This window comes from Mycetomoellerius zeteki, unplaced genomic scaffold (assembly GCF_001594055.1).
Source record: "Mycetomoellerius zeteki isolate Tzet28-1 unplaced genomic scaffold, Tzet1.0 scaffold64, whole genome shotgun sequence".
NCBI lineage: Eukaryota > Metazoa > Arthropoda > Insecta > Hymenoptera > Formicidae > Mycetomoellerius > Mycetomoellerius zeteki.
This window is the reverse complement of record NW_017257654.1, coordinates 626428-645520: the sequence shown is the minus strand read 5'-3', so window position 1 is coordinate 645520 and position 19093 is coordinate 626428. Positions and strand designations below refer to the sequence as shown.

Below are 19093 nucleotides of genomic sequence, written 5' to 3'. Positions count from 1 at the left end.
GAGCATATGTCTATAGGACTTTTTTTCTTAGTTTTTTACTCCTCTACACGCTCCCGAAGTTTTGCCATTTAATTTGGAAACACCCTGTATATGTATATATATGAGAGAGAGAGATGATGCTACTCGAAAAACAATACAAAGCATTAAAGGAAGTATCTTAGAGATTCGCGGTGTCTATGTCGCGTTCGATATTCGTTTGAGCACACGAAACCATTCAAGGAAATAGGATCTAAGAGCATAGAAGAAGTAATGGAAGAGTGCTATACGAAGTAGTGATCGGTATTTTGACTCACTTGGCCAAATACAATACCTCTCAGCACTTAGTACTTGTGACATCGACAAATATACGATATCTCGTTTCTACGTCGTTCGTATAAGTCTGTTGGAAAACAGAAAAATCTAATTGGAGAATTAGGCGAAAGAATCGCTGAGTATATAACTTCGCACTAAAGTGGAAAAAATCCAATTAAAATCTAAAAAAGTAATTTGCGAACTTTTTATATTACGTCTATTTATGCACAGCACACTGCTTGTTATTAATTTTTTTAAACAACAATAAAACAAGGCTAATGAGAGTGCGATCCAATAAACAGAGCACAATTCATTTTACAAACTAGTACACCAAATTAATGTTCACAATAAATATGTTCGAACATTTCGACTCACTTTGGAGTTTTCATCAGTGAATAATCTTTAAATCATTCATCTTCAAAATGAATCGAAACATTCGAATACTTATTTATTATACGAACATTAATTTTAAATACTAGTTTCACGTTGTAAAATTAATTGTGCTTTGTTTACTGCGTCGCACTTTCATTAACTTTACTCTATTGTTGTTAATTTTGAGAGTCTAAGAAACTTTTCCTTCCTTTTTTTACAATTTTTTTTAGATGATATAACGTTTGTAATATTATTTCGTAATACGGGGCGAAAGACGTGATAATATTAAACGTTTCGCGCGTAAGATGAATAATTAAAGCGCTCACCTGACTAGCGTGTACGACCGAGAGGAGCGCGGCCGAGACCAACGCGCTGGAACTCGAAAGGCCAGAATTAGGGGGAATGTTTCCCCATACCGCAATCAGAATTCCCGTTGGAACCGACTCCGCTGGGATTATTTCCAGCGCTCCTTTTACACCGCATAGAAAATATTTGTACCATGCCGGCCCGCTTTCGCTATCGCTAATATAAGATCTGAAATGCAGCAAAACGCGATTATGCTACATTTACACGGAAAGAAGATTTTGCTGAAGTATTAAAATTTAATTAGATATAGATTTGAAAATAATTTTATTTAGACCATCAGAGTAATTATGTAGAATACCCGAACTATTTGCTATAGTAATATTGCTCAAATTAGTTGCTAACTAGTTTGAGCAAAGTTACTTTAGTATTTTTAACGCTTTAATGCTAAATGTTCCACATAATTATTTTGATGGTTTAATAAAATTATATTCAAATTTACTGTATCTAGTTAAATTTTTAGATATTTCAGCACAATTCGTTCCATATATGTACATTTATAAAAATTTAACTGTCAGCATTAAAGTGTTGTGAAAGGAAGATTATTATTGTCAGATATTTTATTCGTATTTTTAGTCTTTTTTATTGCTTTGTTTGTTATCACTGTAAAAATTAACGCGTACATATATGACAGAAAAATCGGAAAATCGATAATGGTAGATTCGCTAAGTCTGTCATCTGAGTTATATGCTATCCGACGTGGTTGCGCGACATTGAATAATGAATGAGATTAAGAAAGTTCATATTATCTTCCTCGGTATTATACATGGAGCAAAGAAAGCGCGGAGGTAATTTAATCCAAACGAGAGCGAGGTTGCACGCGAGCACAATATCATCTGCTTTTCTTACATTACGCGTAGCACAAGTCCATTGGTCATCCGTTGTTTTTTTATTGGATTTTCACATCGTAAAATAACTACCATGTTTTTCATGTAGATTAATTTAATTGCGAAATGGAAAGGGGTTTTATCTCCACCGATGCGAACGCACATACGCTATACGGATAAATCGCATATAATTCTAGTTTCAGCGTCATAATCCAAGATGGCCGCGGTAAGGGATCAGCAGGCTTAAATTGTTAGGGAGCTATAAGTGCTTATAAGTGCCTAAGACCACAACTGTGAGCACGACGTGCATTATAGAGGTGTTACATTATATGCCACGTGCGGTATAGTTTGCTATATATTAGATACGATGTGTATTGCAAGATCTTAGTATGGGAAAGTTTTTTTAAAATGAATGTATCGTTTAGTTTCTAGAAACTATTATAAAGTTAATCGACAAATCCTCAAACTTGTCTAAACTATTGATTCTATCTATTGATTCTATCTATTGTAAATGAACTTAGACTCATATCAAACTACGCGCTTACCCTGTGTTGTTGAAACTGCATCGGAAGTCTTCGTACTTCGAATCTACATTGGTGAGATGAATTTCATTATCTTTCGATAATGTTACCGCGACAAGGATATCTTGTTCAATGGCCATTGGACAGACCGAATATCCGCAGTAATCGATGTGCTCGCCTATTAGATTAACTCTGTATAACGGAACAGAAATATTCGTAAATTTATTTATCCTTATCAAAATAACTTACAGAATATCTAGAAATTATGGCTCATATTCAGAATGCGTTTATAATGTCAGCGCGTATTTAATATACATACAGGGTCATCGAAAAGTATCGGACCCCCCTAATATCTTCAGTTAGAATGCATTTTGGAGAAAATTTCCAATAGCAAAGTTGTATGGTTTCAAGCGAGGAGTAAGATGATGACCTTGACTTTGATCTTGACCATGTCCTTTAAGGTCATTTCAAGGTCAACGTTATTTTTTTAAATGGAACCCGCTACATTTTATTGCATATTTTTATAGCTTATCTCGAGAGCTTTCCAAAACACTATAATAAAACGTTTTTTCATTAAGTACTTTTTGAGTTATAAAGGTTTGAAGTTAACAATTTTTTGACACAAAATGTAAATATTGTAAAAATATTGTAATCTTGTAAAATATTATTTAGTTTTCAGTAATCATAACCTTAATACTTTTGTGCGCGGAATAATGAGACCAATTAATTGGTTTAAAGAAAATACATTAATCAAAAAGTGTCGGATCCCCCTAATATTTTCAGTAAGAATTGTTAACTTCAAACCTTTATAACTCAAAAAGTACTTAATGAAAATACTTTTTATTATAGTGTTTTGGAAAGCTCTCGAGATAAGCTATAAAAATATGCAATAAAATGTAGGGGGTTCCATTTAAAAAAATAAGGTTGACCTTGAAATGACCTTAAAGGACATGGTCAAGATCAAAGTCAAGGTCATCATCTTACTCCTCGCTTGAAACCATACAACTTTGCTGTTGGACATTTTCTCCAAAACGTATTCTAACTGAAGATATTAAGGGGGTCCGATACTTTTCGATGACCCTGTATAATTACATTATATATAGAATTTCAGAAATAAAAGCGCACATTGATAAAAGCACGTTCTGGGCCTATTTATAAAACTTAAGTGCCGCGTTTCCAAAATTAAGACATAAATTTATCTGATGATTATAGAATCCGTATTGTGTTATGTCTTATAATGTCTTATAATTAATTATTATTAATTATAATTAATTTCATATTAACTATTTGGTAGAGCTTGTAAAGCTTACATTTTTTATTAAAAAGAAATTTACCTTCCTGGCACTCTGACGATAAAGGACGGCTCTACATTGTATTTGGAGATGAAATGAGCTGCCAAAGTCTTCAATCGCGGTGAAATATCAGCGGTAGGTGCCAAAATAGGCACAAGGTCATCCGCCTCGACGATCCGGGTTCCGTTAGCTTGATGGGACATTTCAATAGCCACCTACACGGAGAGAATTTTCTTTTAAAATTTATCCTGAAAATATGGTAGTTGTGGTACAATACAATATTTTAAAGATTTTTAACATGCATTTCAGTAAAATTAATCAAACTTATTTTATACTTTATTGTAGTTTTATCAATGAATGAGAGAGATTTACATTAAAATTCTTCGAAATACAATATTGAACTACGACTATCATATTTTCAGGGTAAACTCTAAGAAAAAATTCTCTCCGTGTATGCAAAAACCAACCCCTTCGTCCAATTATCCCAAATATTATGGGATAATTTACATTACATCTTCTTGAAAATTTCATCATTTCCATCGCATGATTAACCTAACGAAATTATGTAATGCATGATTAAATGCTGTGTTTTGATATTAGCGGCAACTTTGTTGATATAATTACTATTTCAAGTTAAATTACAGGAAATGCGTAGGAATCAGTAGCAATACAATTACGCATTTCCAATTTAAGCCTCTTATCCTTGATATAACCTTATGGATTATGTAACAAGAATACATTTAGAAGACAATATATAATTTATGTAATAATATATCAATTTCTCTCTAGACATATTTAAATAATTTAAAATGTGTGTAAGACATAATAATCTAGTAGAAATTATTTAAGTATATTCTAAAACATACATAGCATTTAAATAATTTCAATAATATTTAATATAAAATATAAAGTATAATTTAAACGCTTGTTATGTTTTAAAACAATAACAAAATAAACGGTAATATACAAGCATAAAATAGATAACTAATTTTATTAAAATAAAGTTATTCACATGTACTCTATTCGAAACGTTTCGACTCTTACAGTAGTCCTCTTCTACAGTAGTCAACTATTTTATGCTTGTATGTTATCGTTTATTTTGTCAATATTTAATATATTAAATACATGGAACTACATGTTGATACGATTTTTATATCTTTATTATTTATAAAAGGCAAGATAAGAATATTTTCAAGAAAATAATTCATGACTACCTTTGATCGTGCTTTTACATAACGATAATTTAAAAGGCGATTCTCTTTTACAAAATATGATGAAAGCAAGCAATAATAAATAATAAAAGTACATACTAAATTATTAGCGATTAAATTTCATTACAGTGTAAAGCTTCTATCTCTTGGCTTCACTGCTCTTATTCAAACGTTCATTGAGGTCGTGGAGTACGGCTCGCCTTTTAATTCTAGGAATGGCATTTGATGGAAATGACGTTTAATATGTACACACAGCGAAGTGGCTTGCAACGCAAACCGCATAACAAATCTGCTTCATCGAGAAATTAGTGACGAATTAATGTGGCATTATAAACTGAATAAGATTTGCAAAGCCATTAATACATGACGGCATAATTATATTTGTTGTTGCGCCAGAAATCAAACGATCAACGTTGCAATAATACGATGACCCAATATATCGACCTAATATGATGTTTTACTTTTACGAGTTTCTCTTGAAAATATTTATTCGTACCATCTCCGAAGGTATTGCAAGCACAAAATGAAAACTTCCTTACAATAATTAGGTCTTATTTGCAGTTTGCATTATCCAGTTTATAAGCTTTAATATTTGTTTCTTTTATCAAATGATAAGATGTATACACGTACAAATGATAATGTTGTCGATATGGTCGAGTGCTTCATAATACTTCAATATACAAGTATTTATATCAATTAATATTTACATCAATTAATTAAAACTGATATTTTAAACTTGCATACACTGAAAAAAAAGATTGGCTGCTGCAGCAAATTAGATGGTTAAATATGGCATAGCATTTTTAATTGATTGCAGCAGCCAATTTTTGGTTGTGTTAGCCTATCGAAATCCTATATTGACATTGCGGATAGGCTAACGCAATCAAAAATTGGCTGCTGCAGCCAATTAAAAATGATGCTATGCCATATTTTACCATCTAATTTGCTGCAGCAATCAATCTTTTTTTTCCGTGTAGTGAACGTTATGCATGATAGAGGGTTAATTTATCAATAAAGGGGAATCGCCTAGCTTAAATATTATTCTCGGTAGTCTAAAGGCTTAGGACGCTCGCACGGAATGCAAGAGATCCGGGTTCGACTCCCGGCCGAGGCATTATTTTTCGCAATAAGTTTATTACAGTTTTTAAGTTGGGAAATTTGGGGGGATTATTAATATTTGATTGCGTTGAAAGTCCGACAACCATATCGGCACGCAATTATCATTTCTGAAATTAATTCATTTAAAATGAATTTACAATAGTTCAACATCTTAACGTTCTGACCGTTATGGCGCTTCTTAATTTAAAGTATTATGTTTAACATTAGCGGTCTTTCAATCTTATTATTGTTAAATATTATTCTCTCTCTCTCTCTCCCCTCCCTCGCTCTCCCCCTCCCTCTGTCGTCCCCTTTTTCCCCCTTGTCACAATCTGCAAGTGACTTGCTCTCAATGGAGGATTTTATATTTCTGTTTTTCACTGAGGATGACTCCAAAGTGAGCCGAAACGTTCGATACAATAAATGAAGATAACCCTGACATTAACACCTGAATATTATCTACATCTTCTAACTCTTTGCTCTTACATCAGCGTTTGACTCTCATTAGCCTTGTCTGAATTTTTATTTTATTGTTTAAGATTGAGAGCCCTTATTTATATATTTATGTAATTGTTTATATATGTATATATGTATAGTATAAATAAATGAAAAATTGTACGTTTTACGTACTTCTTCTAATTGTATAAATATGTCTCTTTGTATTAGAGGATAAATTACGATAACAATAATATATTTTACAGATTTTATGTAGCTATTGTAATTTATATGTGAATATTTTTGTAATACATATAATATATTAGAAATCGATGTATACAGAGACACATATATATACACATATATATATATATATGATTTACAGATTTCGTTTTTTGTTTTTTTTTATTTATACGAAAGATTCTGTTGCATCTAATTTATAATTTTTAATATTTGCCTTTCCTTAGTAAGAATACAAAAAGATCAACAATTTATTTACCAGTTAAACGATTGAAAATCAAATTGTTAATTTGACGTGTTGGTGAAAATCGTGCCGATTGGATATGAGATTTTAACACACAATCGTATCAAATATCTTTTTTTATTAGTTTTTAAAAATCGATATCAATATAGGTGCTATCTTGAGGTTCTTGTTATATAATAAATACAGGTGTTCGATAGAAAGAACATCTGCTGCTAATTGCGCAATCGTAAAATCTAGCTATTTTTTATGAATAAGAGAAAGTTCAGTGTGGATGCGACCGCAGAGATTATGAAAGACCCTTCCGGTAAAAATCATAATCATTTTAAAGCTGTGATTTCTCTCTCTTTCTTTCCTACTCCGAAAAATAAAGATACGATTGAAATAGAAACAGTAATTTTTTCATTCAAACTGGAACCTCATAATAACGAATCTCGAAATAGTGCGAAAAATTTCTTCCGCGCTATAAGTAGCATAAGAAAAGAGTAGTCACCAAAATCTTGAATTACATTGTTTCGGATTGAACTTCGGGAACTTGGAGGGACAAATCTCGCTAACGTTCAGATTCCCAAATCGCGCGCTATCACGAGGTTTCAGTGTAATTACACGATTAATTAATTAATTAATTAATCTGTTTCTGTATAAAGTTTCTTTTAAAATTTCCGATTAAAAATCCCATAAATATTTTAGAAAATCTCCATTTACTTATAAGGAAAAAACTTTTGCAAATTACAATCGAACGTCGTCGTACGACCGAACACAATTGAGAGCTACCAATCAGATATTAAAATCTCCCGAATATTTGATACGTCACACACGTTATTTTACGATGAACGATTCATAATAGCGCCGTCAGCGATACGGCGCGAGAGCGCGCGCGAGGTTGTTTGCGAGCGACTATAGCGGCGCGGCGCCGGTTGTGCCGTATCAGCTGTTTATTGTCGTGAAGCATGCAGAAGGGACATCTCGTTACGTGGCGGCGGATTTTAATAAAACGTCTCGGGATTCGATAAAACTTTGACAAGACGGTAGGGACGTACCTCGTTCTGCAGGAGCTCGCCACGACTTACTGAATGACGTGACTCGTTATCGTCGTTGATTAACCTTATCAACACGTGATGCGTTTTTACGGCGTACTTGCATTCTTGACTGGTGGACCACGACGTGTTACTTATCGATCTGTCATCTTACGAAGTACAACACGCTGTCGAATGAGTCGCTGTTGCTGGTGTATGATCTGTATGATTCGCCATACTTGCGTTCAGAATCTTCGCCTAGGTTCACCCAGGTGTCGTTTTATCATTGTCGTTAAGGGGATGCTGGAGCCGCCTGTATTATCGATAAAATTAGCTTTTAAGTTTAGTTTTTAATGTTTTTGTTCCTGTCGAATTTCTTCGTAATGGTTTCACAGAATAAAAATTCCTTTTCCATGATTAAAATATACACGCTAATGTATTTGTCGCTGGTGTATTTTATGTTCAAAGCTGGAAAAAATAAAAAATTACAGATTTCTTTATCCATTTTTATCTCAGTATGGTGACCAACGCTGAAGGTAAAATGAATAAAGAAATTTGTATTTTTTTATTTTTTCTGGCTTTGAACACAAAATACACCAGCGACAAATACATTAGCGTGTACGTTTTAATCGTGAAAAAGAAATTTTTATTCTATGAAACCATTATGAAGAAATTCGACAGGAACAAAAACATGAAAAACACTAGTTTTATCGGTAATACAGGCGGCTTCAGCATCCCTTTAAACAAAGATGAAACAACACCTGGGTACACTTCGATAATGATGAATGCGGCCTTACCTATCGTAGCACCGTGCTACCGTGGCGGGTTATTCGAACATATTCATAATAAAACGTGCATCACTAACGAAATGCTTTTAGCCTTTAAGGGGCTCCTAAACTGATTACCGAACTTGATCGAGGTCGATAGTGCAGACTTTTTTAATTCCAAATTCGATAATAGTGACATCTTTGATTCATTTCTTACATTATATTATATATCGTTCTATCTCACTTAAACGCATACATCTGTCCTTATCTAACATATGCCAGCACCATCTATCGCAAGATCGCGCAACTATTACTACACGGAATTTCGGCTCTGTTGACAGTCCCAGTCTTCGCAAAGCATCCGTATACACGTATTTTCCATTCGGTGAAAAAGCTTTTCTTCTAGACTTTCAATCTTAGTTCTACAAACTCGGTATCGTTCGTTACAATAATGTGACCTCAGCCGTATGCTTATTTTCAAGATATAAACTATAAAACTCTTGTATGAAGCAAATATAGACCTGAGGTGTCAGCTGTACGAGCTAAAAGTAAGCGAATTTTTAAACTTTTCTTCGATTTTTTCATAAAATCCGATATAGCTGAGGTCCTATTTGTGCGTACTTTAATTCTGTAAAAACAATTTTGCAATCCGTCAATTCAATTCGGAGATATTTCACCGAATGGAAATGATGGTAAAGTAGAACAACTTTAGCATCCCCTTAACCTTTGAGTTCTAGTATCGAGAATTTCTTAAAATTTGGACCGTATTATTGCGATTATATTGAGTTCATTTGCTCGAATTTTAAACACAGGAACTTATCCGCAATTTGTACAATATCGAAGTAATAGGAGATATCTATTTTTAAATTAGGCATATGTTAAAATAAATATTGTATGTAACAATAACGTACATTTCCAGTTTTATTTAAAACTTTTATCCTTTTCTACCATAAAATATATTTTGATTTGTATTCTTAATGTATATAATATTTAAAAGATCTAAAGAATTTTTTTTGAACGAAATGAAGATTTTCTGCTAAGAAAATGTATTATTTAATTCTTTAATCTTGGTTTAATTTATTTTTTATCTTTTTTTAGTTCTAAGAATTAGAAAAAGCTAAAGAGATAATTAAAATTGATCTACATTGGTAGAAATAGACAGAAATCATACGTTAAATTTTTACAGAAGTTATATTATCGATTACAACAGTTAGCAATAGTATCAGCAGTCAGTACGATAGTATTACGGTCGTACAGTATCATAGCGAATGATTTATCTTTAGTCGATTTCATTAATAATTGTTACCAATAACCACTACTAAAGATTTCATCGAAGATATTGAAATGTTTTTATTTTATGCAGTTATTGGACTGCAGTTATTAAATTTTGAGTAACATCTAATGTTTTTTGTTCTATCGATAAGATAGGAATATCGAAGTAGTAAGTAGAAGTAGGTATTCGCTCTACGCATACACATGTTTGTTCGATCATGTTTATATTCCATGTGCCACTGATTGTGAGTTGCACAAGATTAAATATTGACAAATACTATTTTAGGACTATTTTAATTTATCAAATTTTGATAAAAGTTAAAATTATCGAGAGATGAGTTGAAAATGATAAAGAATAATCCCAAATGTGTAAGTTTTAAATTGAAAGCACAAGAATGCTGGTTGTAATTTTTTTCTTCCATAAAAGAAATTCGACGTGCTATGTATTTTTGAGTCATATTAAAGAAATCTTATCCAACTGAATTCTGCCCTCTATAATCTTGTAAGCTGATACAGCTATCGTGAGTACCGTAATCCTGGGAATTAGAAAACGCGTTTAAATCTCACTCGTGCAGCTCACTCAATTTCGAAAAGAAAGGAGGAATACGTATTCCGGAAACGGCGCGGATAACACAAAAGCGTTCCTTATATCATTCTCTGGATTAAATTGCATTATCGGATAAGATGGTAGGCAGTCAGCACACCATAATGTATGTTGCCCTCGAGGCTGAGTCGAACACGATCAGCTCGGGTGAAATGAACCGTTCAGAGAGTACTTCCCTGAATTTTTATGTGATCTGCCGCGCGCAGCCAATCCGAATTACTCCGACTTTGTTGGCGACGCTTGCTGCGGACGGATTCGAAATCACGAGTGGCTTGTTAATTCGCCGCGCCGTTTTCGAGTATGTTCCAGAGCAAACGAATCTATCCTCGTATTTTTTTTTACAGAAGAAAAACGCGGTCGACTATATTCAAAATATATTGAATATATTTGCAAATCGACGTTCGAATTTTGATACGGGTGGTCGAATGTCAGGGATGTCTAATGTCCATTTTTATCAACGTACATTAATTTTAATCTCAGTTTAACTTACTTTTTATCTTTTTCTAATTCTAAGAATAAGAAGAAGATAAAGAATAAATTAATCTATATTGGTAAAAATGGACATTAGATTTATCAGTTATTTAATTTATTATAATGTTAAATTATTTATGTTAAATTAATTGGAACTTGAACGTATTAAAAATTGTGAGTTAAATCGACGACGTTACGTTACTATATCTTCACTTGAGAATATTCTTATCGCTCGAAAGAACATTGAATAATACTGGAGCATTGGAAGCTGCGAACGAGATCATATAGCATGATTGAAATGTATCTCCGTATAATGTTGCGGAGCGGTTTCCGTGTCGTTGAATCCACAGCGCGAATCGCGAGTCGATTTCATTAGCGTCGCATTTGGCGTGCGCCCGTCAAAATTGCAGTAGCAGGCAGGCGGCGGGAGCTTAAGAGAAACTGCCATCGCCATCGTGCAGACGGTGGTGAAAAGGGGAGTGGTTGGTGGTGAAATAGGAGCTGGCTGCTGCTATGCTATGGTGGGAGAAACCGGGCCAGTAATCTCCGCTCACGGCTCCACTTCTGCGTAATTTATTACGACTTGCCGAGCATCCCGCAGGGTCGAATCCAACTTCGGATAGCGAAGCGCACTTTCTCGCTAGTGAACTGGGGATTTATCGTAAAATACAAAATGAACCGTCAAGGAACAGTATTATGAATCAGGTACTTCTCGAGGAATAAAAAGGTTTGCGCGAAAATACTTATTGTTAACGCAAAATCTAGCTACCGTTTTGTGGTTTCTTTTATCTTCACGTAAAGAATAAAATTTTAAATTTGTATCAAAATAATCGAGCAGATATAACATGTCAAATTTAATTTTCATTTTTGTAAAATGTGAAATTGATAATAGCCGAAAGGGGTTGCTAGTATTATTTATATAAGGATTTAGATTTTCTAGTCTTATCATATTTCAGTATATATTATCGCAAGCACTCAATATCGAAGTCTTAAGTTATATTCCGAAATCTTGCTTTTACACGATCGTAAAATGTTTCGCATCTATCTGAACGCGATATAAAATTCCACCGAGATGTAAGAACTTCGGCGCGGTGCCCACGGAGAGTGCATCCCTGGGTGAACCGTATAGCACGTATTATACGAGGGTGAGGGTGATCAACAATGGCGGCACGACCTCAGGAGGCTCCTCCGTTCTCCGTTCCCTGTTCCCGACGCCATTTTACGTTGATTACGATGCGGTTAGCTCCTTCCAGCCTCCCGCAACCCCTCGAGTCACTCCCTCATTCCACTCGGACTGCTTTCCTTCCTTCCATCCCGCCACCCTTGCTATTCAACCTCTCCGGCACCTCCTCGCCTAATTCTATTCTCCTCCTCTCCTTCCGAGGCACTTACACACAATCGACTCGACCAACACAATCCATGCTTGCCGGTCACCGTACTTAACGTTGTGGTCCGTCCTGTGAGGTAAGAACAGCTCGGCAGCACGGATCAGCGACTGATCTATGAGTCTTTGTCATGTTTACCGAACCGCCGGCCGGGCATCTCGGCTTAGTCTCTTTCGCCCGGCGATATATCGCGAGCGTTCGTGCTGTAAATGCTATAGTTGTGTTCCTCGTGTCGAACGTTACTTCCATGTGACTCTCACGTAACAGAGAAAAAGGTAGAAGTGAAGTATAAATTTCAAACAGCGCGCTATGGTTTTGGTTTTGTCCAGATAATTATAGAAATTTTGCATTTATGATAGAATGCCTTGGAAATATAAAAAAATTGTAAAGTAATTTTTTACAAACTTGGGCCGGTATTTATAGTCCATTCTTATTTCAAGAACGTCTTAAGTAATATCTTAAGGAGATTTTAAGGCAAATGCAATATGTTAAGAATTACTTGAAAAAATTATAGATTATTCTAAATTACATTTAAAAGTTACAAAAAAATTAAAGACAGTTGACCATCTGGATCAAAAGTTATTTTAATAAAAAGTAATATTTTTTAAATTTGTACTCTAATAGAAATATAGTATATGAAAATGTATTATAAAATAATGATATTTAAAAATCTCAATTTTTTTATATAAGTACTATATGAATTTGAAAATATTTATGTAAAATTACATTGAGATGCAGACATTAATTGTTCAGTAAATAAACAGAATATTTATTTGTTATAAACTATTGGTGAATCTCAATAAAACTTTGCATAAGTCATATTTAATATATAATATATTTATATAAAAAATTTAGATTTTTGTTATTTAAAAAATTTTTGTTTATAACAGTAATAATAAAACTACTAACAAATAAAATAAATAATCTAAATATGTGTGTGTTGCTCAATAAAAACAGAATGTTATGAACGCAACTTTCACATGTATGTAATTTGTTTAAAGCGTAAATATTAATATATGTGTTTTATGCCCTTACAATCTCCTTAAGATGCTGGTATGATTCTGTCATTGGTTTATATAATATCTTAAGAGTTATGACGAATCGACTTTTTCTCTCTTCCATCTGAAATACTTTACGATATAAAAATATGAGAATGCAGAGAAAAAAAACAACTGTGAGAAGAAAGGATTAATAATAAGATAAAAGTAATTTTTCGCTTCGTTGATGGATTTATTAAAAACAATATAGCTGATTTGACCGGCACATTTTTTCCCTGTACATAAAAATATACGTAATTTGCTAATGACGATCATAACAATAATTTATGTGATCTGTGATTTTATCCTAATAGATTTGATCTTACGACAACCTATCTTGTAATGGATAAGTTGCCTCTTACGAAGACAAAGTAAAAACAGCACTCGGGAAAATATGACGAAAGATATTAGCAGATCAGACTTCAGCAGAAGCTATGGATTGTATCCTTGTGTTAGGTTTTTATGGGAATATTCAATACCTTCCACACCATTACACGTGTAGGATGTAAATAGCATGGTTCACTCATCGTTATTATCTGGTAAAACTTACATTACTAAATTACTAATTATACGATAAATAATTTTGCCTTATTCGAAGATAAAAAAAAATGAGTGAAAGTAACTCAGGATCATTCAATATGTCGTTTTCTAGATATATCTCGTATCAACAAGTAATTCTTAAAATATTGAAGTTTTATGATTTCACTGTCGTTATTGGAAGTACATAAAGGACGTTATTGCAGTGTCGCGTCTTAATGGTCGGGACGAATTGTTGACGAATCGTGCAGGGCGGTTGTGGAACCTGGATAGCTTCTTACCGCGGAATACACCGTGGTAGAACAAGAAATTCGAAGAGGATAGGAAGGATAGAAAAGGATAGACGAGGAATGAGTTGGATAAGACAATGTGAGGACAAAGAGGAAAGAATGAGAATGACAGAGAGTCAAAAATAGAAACGGATGATGAAGATGGAGACGGATAGAAGTACATGTAGAAATCGGGATAGAGATAGAGATAGGTATGTATGACGAAGGAAAGAGGGACGTAGAGACGGCAGGCAAGAGAATGGAGAGGATGAGAGAAGAGGGATAGATGTGCACGTAACGTGACGGACATCGCCTGAAAGCTCGTCCGAGAGAGCGTCATGACGGCGTCGTCGTCGTTGGGGTTGATTGTCGCAGATCTTATTATCCCCCCTTGTTCTAAGGAAGCTACGGCCGCAAGTTCGTACGTGTGTATACGTATGTACGCGCCTATACACGCGCTCGCGCACGTGCACACGTGTGTATGTGTTACACGAGCAAAGGGTAGGTCGCTGGGGGAGGATAGCATCCCCCTTTGCCCTCCCCCACTGGTCCCCCGCCACCCCCTTCAGCCCCAGGCTAACCTTGTTAGCGCTAATGACGGACTCTGCCGCGAGATGCGCACGAGCCAAGGCAGGGACGTACATCTCGTGATTCTTGTGGGGTGTTCTAAGTTAAAGATGGCGGTGCTTGACCCATGAAATATCTCGGAATACTATTGTGTTGAAATTACCTTTCTTTTTTCTTCTACATTACTATAAAAGATGATCGGAAGTTTAAATGCTTGACAAGATTCACCCTGAAAATTGATCATGATTTCTTAAGCTTCTCTGTAGGAACCGAATCAAATCTCTAACAATAAATATAGGTATTAGAAATAGAACATAAATTAATACAAATTATAAATATTAATTACATTAGATTTTATGAAATTAAAGATTTCATATTATTAATAAATTGTAGATAATTTGTTACAAATTTTTCGTAATTTTATTAGTAATTTTTCCATATATATATACAATTACAAAAAAAAGAAATTCAATTTTATATTATGTTAAGATAATATAATTATGATATACAAAATTTTGCGAAATTTGCGTTAATAAATTTTATCTTTAATGAAAATTCCAAATTACCATATTGATGAAGCAATAAATCGCGTCGTGGATCTTGTTTTGTCATCAAACACGTTCCATTACCAAAATTACCACAGATCGTTGGCAGCATCAAAACTCTGATAAGTTTTTAGACAGGATCTATATTCGAAAGATGCTAGAAAATCTCTAATTCGAGAGAAAAACAGAAAGAGAGGAAGAGAGGGAATATGAGGGACTCTCGAAGCAACCCTCGACGGCCCCCAAAATCCATTAGACCGGAAAACGAGGTAGAATCGTAGAACGCAATGGCGTCTAGAAACAAACGACGGCCGATAGGAGTGAACAAGCAGTGAATCACCCAAGCACTTGTTTACCAAGAGAATCAGGGATTCAGGGATGCCGTTCTCCGACTCTTGGAATCCAGCCCCATCGCGCTCGTTCCGCGTCCTCAGCCCCTCCGCCCATCGGCCCACCGCTTCCCACACCATCAACCTTGCCATCAGCTCACCACCGTCGTATGGGATCTTCCGAAGGCGGATGGAGTAGCTCTTCGCATACGTAGACACGCGCCGTATCTCGGAGCGTGTGAAAGGGAGACGGAGGTGGCGACAGAGAGCGAGGCGAAGCACGAGAATGACAGAGAAGGAGGGAAAGTTACGTAGACACAGAAGCGGCACTAGAATCGCTAAATGTAATTCGGTTAAAAGGGTTTTAGCAATACAATGCATATAAACATGAGTGCCCCACCCTTGTCGTCGCCACATCCCTCTGAACTGCCTCCCTTCCGTCTGCACGTTGTCTTCGAAATCCTCTCTCGCGACGACTCTCGACTTCCTTCTCGATGAGGATGAGCTTCCGTTACGAGATACGAGCGAAATCAGTTAACTGAGATTTAACGTCCGCCAAATGAATAGCGCGATGGTGAGAGCCTCTTTATGAGAAATCTGGCAATACATGTAATTTCAAAATTAAATTTATTTCTCAGAAGCTTGAAGCGTAGATTTCTTTCAAATATCTTAATAATAAAAGAGAACAGAATGTTTCTTAATCGCAGAATGCGTAACAGGAATTTCACGTAATTTCTTTAGCCTTTCGATAAATTCGATCAAATTTTTTCGAAATTATATTTCACTCAAATTACATATAAATTATACATTTTTATTGCATACAAATTTAGTAATAATAAAATTAACATTATTCTTAATTATAATTAAGTAATATAATATTTTGAATACTTTTATTCTAGTTTAAACTTGAAATCAATTGATTGATTAATAATAAATATTCTACAATTTTTGTGTGTATGATGTAGAAAAATAGTAGATCGCAATTTCGTGAATGAAAGATTATCTACACGGTAAAGAATAGCTTTGCTAAAATATCTAAAAATTTAGCTAGATATAAAATAATTTTGTTTGGACCATCAAAATGATTATGTAGATACAAATTGATAGCTAGAATGTTAAAACTTTTACAGCATCATTATCAACGTTTAAGCGTCCTACATAATTATTTTAATGAACCAACACAATTATTTTCATCAGATCTGTATTTAACTATCCATCTGTATCTAATTATCAATGTAATTGTTATGTAACATCATGTATATAATATTTATATTGTGAAGTGAAATTATAACATGAATGTTACTTTTAGTTGGTGTCGACTGGGTAAATTTTTATATACTTCAGCAAAATCTGCGGCAAAATATGCACAGTAGACGCACAGTAGATGTACAGAGAGTAGTTTTATCAATTTGGATATCGTGAAATCACTGATACATACTATGATCTATCGAGTTCTTTGCGACTAAAACCGATCACTGAAAAAAATGCATGTAATTTTACATGGAAATTACCTAAATATGATCGGAAATTTACAATTTCTAGTAAATTTCCAATCATGTTTATGTAATTTAAATAATTTTCCAGTCATAAACATGTAATTTTCATGTAAAATTACATGCATTTTTTTCAGTGTGCGAAGCAGTTATTAGGTGCACGCGTGATTACGCGTAATGCGATTCTCACAAAATCTCTGTTCGCGCGAACGATCGCGGGACATGCGTGAATAAATCCTCGTGTGTCGGAAGAAGAGAATACGCAGAGAACGCAAAATGAGATTGGCCGTTATGCTAATTCTCTCTGCAGCGTCACATTAACGTGCCTTCGTGCTTTCTCGGGTTGGCGGCATATTCCTAAAAAAAAATTTACGGCCATTTCCTTTTTCCGTCACACCGCGCTATGGCGTAAACGGAGATGTGGCGCCATGCCAGAACGTTCTCGAGATCGTCCTGCTCGCCCGTCCGGGTAATCCTGGATTTTTCCTCGCAAATAATCACGCCTGGCAAAACTTACTTGAGCTGCTCCCGCCACGGATTTTTCACGAGTGAAAGATGAAGACGAAAAATTGAAATAGTATAAGACAAGCGAGGGTGAGGAAGAACTTGGCAATCGAATCAGTAATAGGAATGAGAAATTGACTGACGAATTTGCGCGACAGCGAAATTATGAGGAAAATATACGTATAAGCGAGAAAACTCGAATATAGAAGAGCATTCATGGTACAATCTTGATAATGTTTGGTGATCAAATTTAGTTCGAATGATTTCTTCAATTTGTGAATGAAAAAAAAACTAAAAATCACCTATACAATTAGAACTTTATATACTGTAAAAAAGTATGTAAAATTATATAATTTATAATAGAAAAATATAAAATGAGTTTTTATAAAAATTAATTTTATCTCAAAAATTGTGTAAATATATTTTTATACTATATATTTTTATATTAGAAAATTATATATATATATATTTTTATAGTTAATTCTATTTAAAAATGTATAAATTTTTGTAATATTATATAACATTGCATTTTTACGTTTATATATATCAAAAATATATAGTTTAAAAGATTTGTATATAATTTGTAAAATTATTACATAAATATTTCTATAAATATCAAGTTCAATCGTATATTTATTTTTACAAGCTGTTTAAAATTACTATAAAGGAGTATAATTTTATTTTTGAATTGTAACTTATAATATGTGTAAATATGTAGGTATACACCTTTCTAACGGTGGATCTAAAAATGTTTTCAACTTTTGCGCGAACTTTCAAACTCGAAAAAAAGGAGAATGCAGCAAGTAATCATCGATCCGCATCCGTCAAATACGACTTTACCTCTTTCTTGCACTGTTTCGCTCAGTGATGACGTTTTCCGAATGAGCGGCTCTCCTCTGCCGGATCCCGCGGAATGTCGCGGAATTCGTAACTGGAGATTAGCATGTCATAAATACTGATGGCGCGGCGCGACGCTACTCCTTCGGGTGCCTTTCGAAACACGCCATTCGGTTCTCCATCGAGTACCCACCAGTCAGGACCATCCGGGGGTGGTTACCCGCCAGGGGATGAAGCTTCTCATTTACAAGCCATATACCAATCAGCGGCCATCATGCAAATAACATGAGACCCGGCTCCCTCGTACATGCGGTTGAATACGAGCGGATCTGAACATTTATTGTTCGAAATACAAAGTAAAATTTGATATTGCGGTCGTAACGGATTTTTCGGTTGATTTAGCGGTTTAGTTTATTTTTACCACGAAAATGGTTTAGTTTATTTTACCGAGAAAATTTATTTCATATTTGACATTGGAATAAACTATTTTTAAGTAATTTTTGAGTATAAGAAATGTATGTCATCTCAAATAATGTATCAGATAGTATATGATACTTTGAAGAATATAT

The 19093-nt window shown here is 34.3% G+C and overlaps 1 protein-coding gene across 2 annotated transcripts in view; it reads right to left on the bottom strand.

The window, feature by feature from the left end:
* The window catches only part of Galk (N-acetylgalactosamine kinase), an 18451-nt gene extending 10337 nt beyond the window's left edge, over positions 1 to 8114 (bottom strand). For both annotated transcript variants that reach the window (XM_018457592.1, XM_018457591.1), the window contains exons 1-4: positions 7932 to 8114; positions 3709 to 3881; positions 2399 to 2566; positions 990 to 1197 (exon numbers count right to left, since the gene is read on the bottom strand). In XM_018457592.1, coding sequence (XP_018313094.1) covers positions 990 to 1197; positions 2399 to 2566; positions 3709 to 3869 — 537 coding nt within the window. In that variant the 5' untranslated portion in view covers positions 3870 to 3881; positions 7932 to 8114. The remainder of the gene's footprint in view (positions 1 to 989; positions 1198 to 2398; positions 2567 to 3708; positions 3882 to 7931) is intronic.
* Between the last annotated feature and the right edge of the window lie 10979 nt (positions 8115 to 19093).